The sequence below is a fragment of the Triticum dicoccoides genome, chromosome 6B (assembly GCF_002162155.2).
Source record: "Triticum dicoccoides isolate Atlit2015 ecotype Zavitan chromosome 6B, WEW_v2.0, whole genome shotgun sequence".
In the NCBI taxonomy this organism is placed as follows: Eukaryota; Viridiplantae; Streptophyta; class Magnoliopsida; order Poales; family Poaceae; genus Triticum; species Triticum dicoccoides.
In genome coordinates this window covers 708,691,234-708,695,493 of record NC_041391.1, presented here as the reverse complement: position 1 = coordinate 708,695,493, position 4,260 = coordinate 708,691,234, and the positions used below count along the sequence as shown (strand labels likewise).

Sequence of the window (4,260 nt, the reverse complement as noted above, 5' to 3'; positions counted from 1 at the left end):
TAGAGTACTTGGTGCAGTACATTCCCAACATTATTCCATAACTAAAATACCCAGGTTTTCCTCCGTTCTCTTCCTGTATAGGTAGGTAGGATCCATCGCCATCTCTTCTCTAATACAACATCGCAGTACAATGACCAATACTATGATCAATCGATATGCAGGGTTCCATTCCTAACACGACAGCCACAGCAGCAGCAATCCCCAACACCGCAATCTACAGTAGGCCCGGTACACGATGCTCGCTTTGTGGTTGCTAAAAGTGACGATCTCATCTCATCTCATCTCGTCTGATCCGGAGTCGAGGAGCGGTCTCTCCGGCGGGCGACAACGGAGCTACTCGCGGATCGAGTTGATGTCGATGCTGGAGGAGCGCGAGTCCATCTGCCGCATCAGGCCGGGCTGCCACCCGCCCATCGGGTGGGGCGGCGGCATGTTCATGTTATGCTCGGGGTCCATGTTGTCCTCGGGATGCGCCATCATGAGGGGCTCTTCGCCACCGCCGCCGCCACCGCCGTTGCGCTCTTCGTCCTCCATTTCTTGCTCCGCTTTGGTCTTGTTTTGCTGCTTTGAACTGCTGCCATACATGGGAGACGCTCTCGGGTCCATCTGGTTCATTAGGCCGGGTGGCCATCCACTCATCGGGTGGGGCAGCATGTTGTGGGGGTGCTCCGGCAGCGCCAACGTGGGGGTCTCTTCCCCGCCGCCGCCGCCGCCGTTCTGCTCTTCGTTCTCCACGTCCTGGTCCGCTTTGCCTTTGTTCTTCTTTGACCCGCCACCATACATGAAGCTCCCCACTATCACCTGGTGTAATACACGGGCAACCGGTAAGAACCAGAGGAATGACTTAACCACGATAAATCAGAATGTAAAACAATACTCATACCAGGCTCCCTGCATGCCGAGAAAGCAACTGGTACAGGGGAAAAGAAAACACCCAAAATTCTGAGATTTAATACCTGAACAGTTCCAGCTGCTGTCAGGACTCCACTAACACTCCCACCGATAACCCTGTGGTCAGGGCCACACAAAGCTATGCAAAGGCCTCCACTTCGAGTGCGGGTACCACCTTCTTCTACCACCAAATATGATCCAGAAAGACACAGGATTTCAAATCGACCCTGCCAAAGCAGATGATAATACATAAGGTCATGAACTGCATATGGACAAAATAGTTCTTCTCAGGCTCAAGGGGCATAAAACAGTACAAGTGAAATGTTAGATGAAAAAAAAACTACTAGCAGAAGTTCTTGGTACAGAAAACTAATTTGGAACAAAAGTATAAGCATATTCATATTTTAGATATCAAACAATCCAATTGATCAATAAATCAGTGGGTTAATCAGGATATTTTGACCACTAGATGACAGGTTACTGAAGCTGCCAGCAGTAAAGCATTTTGATAAATGGAGAGAGCTCAGCACATTCAACATGGGCCAAGGTGCAGGACAGAGGTATATTTTACCCTTTTCACTGAAGAAGCACTATATTTGGTATATATTTTGCTGTAATAAAGAGTGCATGTGAATAACAAAAGGATGCATGTCATACATAGCTAGTCTTTTTACTACAATGAAACGAAGTATTAAACACGTACAGCAAGATACCTCATATGTCACCGCACCGGAGTCTGAATCCTGATGAAGGGTTGCCGTGGAGACAGCCCCTGTTGCTGAGATGATGCAAATAGCTCTTGGGCCTTGTTGTGAGAAGGACATTATTCTGGCGGCAACATCCTGCACAGATACACAACTTATAAAAATCGCAAAACTGCCAGGCATATATAACAATTTTAAGAACTGTGTAGTATTTCCAGAAAGAAACAAAATATTCAGATACAATTATCTAAATAATTTAGCTTGCCCACCACACTGATGGTACTGTGGTTGATAGTCTCCAGTTAAGTTACTAGTACTGTGGTTGATGGTCTCCAGTTAAGTTACTATTTTTAAGTTTCAACATGATTCCACAGCATCCAATTGTCTGTCAAAAAGTCTGGGATTAATGCATACATCCATTAAATGTCGCCTATGGAGTTAATTATATGAGACAGGATATAAAGACTTTGTTTAAGATTAACAAGCAAGAGCCTGCACTAGTCTATTGGTTAATGAAGCCTTTGCCTTTTCTGTTACGCCATCTGTTATGTTATAACATGGCAAATCAAGAAACAATTTGAAGGCAATTCGGTGCATTAGATAGAATATTCCATCACTTACGGGACCAAAAATCCAGCAGTTTTATGGATTAATAACGCCAAAAATTAAAGATAGTGCGTCAGCAACATTCGTAGAAACAAGTACAGCTATCATTTATTGATCATTCTCATCTTACCTCTCCAGCCGAAATAATAATCACATGAGGAGTAAAGCCCGTTCCAACAGAGCCAAGAAACCATTTTCCTGAAGAAAAAGAACCCATCAGATAACACCAATAGCAAATGCATCAAAGTATAAAAAGAAGAAAAAGGTAGGACCGCAAAAGGTCTACTTTTCTTCTTCTTCTTTTTTTAGAGGAAAAAACAGATGAAAAGTGCTAGCTTAACAGAATGAAGTCAACATACAACTTGCGCAATTCATCAATTCAAGAGATACAGAGTATATTATTATTTTCAGTTTGACCATCTTAAAACTTAAAAAAAAAAAGTGATGGAGAAAAAATATGACATTCAAAGAAGATTCATAAGTAGGTCCTGAAGACATGTATGTAGCAGCAGAACACATTAAAAGAATGTAGGGAACTATATTTGGCATGATAACAGTCATATATCCCAACTGATGATAAAGAAGTGAGTAACATCGGCAGCTACTGCAGATTAGGGAGTAATATAGGAAAAACTTAAAAGTAGACGCACAATACAAACATGGTTTCCAGAATTTATATACATACTACTACATATAAGTCAGATAGTTTCCATATCTATGAAGCAAATTTATCATGAAAATGCTATCACTGGTAGCAATATGGCATCACATAATTGAGTAGATCCAACCGACTACCAGAAAACATGCCAGAAATCTACGAATCATGTTTATAACGGTGCTGTAAAATGATTGCCCCTATAGCATTAATGGAAATACTATGTCACTTGAGAAATTAATTACCAAAGCGCGCAACATGATCATAAATTCTACAGGGCTGCAAGTGCTCACCAAGAGAAGCCAGCTGCTGCATCTTCCCGGACCCAGGTGGCCGCCCTCTGCCACGTTTCTCCGTCAGTGCGCCCGAACCAGAACCCCCTGACCCAGTCCCCGGCCCAAATCCTGAGCCAGGTGTGGTAACCATTGCGCCCATTCCTAGGCTCGACGAATGAGGCGTGGATGGAGATGGCGAGAGCCCCAGCGTCACCGACCCATCAGGCTTATACTTCCTTGGCCTCCCGCGCTTTTTCTTCACTTGCTCGTCCTGGCCAGCCTCGCCCCCCTGATCCCCTTTAGCATCACCGCTCAGGGCCACAACACCCATGCCAATGTCCATGCCCCCGTCGGCACCGCCACCAGCGTTGTGCTGCACCATATGCTGTGTGCCACCACCGCCACCGCCGGCACTGTGCTGCGCCATATGCTGTGAGCCACCACCACCACCGCCACCGCCGGCGCTGTGCTGCGCCATATGCTGCGACCCGCCACCGCCACCGACGCTGTGCTGCGCCATATGCTGTGAACCTCCGCCGCCGCCACCAACGCTGTGCTGCGTCATATGCTGCGAGCCGCCGCCACTGGCGCCGAGCTGCTGCGCCATATGCTGCTGCGACGCCTCGACATGGTTCTGGTGGTACGCCTGCTGCCCAATGTGGGCGGGGGCCCCAAAGGGCGGCTGATGGAAGGCGAACCCGCCCGAGACGGCATCAAGCTGCTGCCGGTACCCGGCGGCGGGCGGGCCCTGGAGGCCGCCTCCGGGGACTCCCCCCGGCGGGCCCATGCCCCGGTGCTGCACATAGAAGGGCGAGTAGTTGGGCCCCGACGTCGCGGTCGACTCCCTCCCATCCATTCATGGAATGCGCGGCAGCCACGGACACCCAGCTGCCACGAGGACGGCGCGGCTTCAGGCAATGGAGGCGGGGATCGCGGCCGCGGAGATCTCCTCTACCGACCCCCGAACCCTCGCGCCGGAGCAGCTACCCCACCCGCGGACCGAGGCGAGATCAGATCGAGGAGCGGGCCGAGATCTTGCCGAGTAAACAGGGGGGACCGCCGGAGACGGGGAGGGCGGCCGGGGCGCGGGAGGTTGGCGTCAAAACCCGATCTTTCCGGGAGGAATGGA

General features: G+C 48.9%; 1 protein-coding gene across 1 annotated transcript; it reads right to left on the bottom strand.

Annotated features, from left to right (window-relative positions):
- On the bottom strand, positions 1-4,254 carry LOC119325002 (AT-hook motif nuclear-localized protein 9-like). Its single transcript, XM_037598763.1, has 5 exons — positions 3,150-4,254; positions 2,332-2,399; positions 1,605-1,733; positions 957-1,118; positions 1-801 (listed from the first exon to the last, which is right to left on the bottom strand). Exons 1-5 carry the CDS (start codon positions 3,985-3,987, stop codon positions 334-336), a joined length of 1,665 nt encoding a protein of 554 aa, XP_037454660.1. The 5' UTR covers positions 3,988-4,254; the 3' UTR covers positions 1-333.
- Positions 4,255-4,260: the final 6 nt, after the last annotated feature.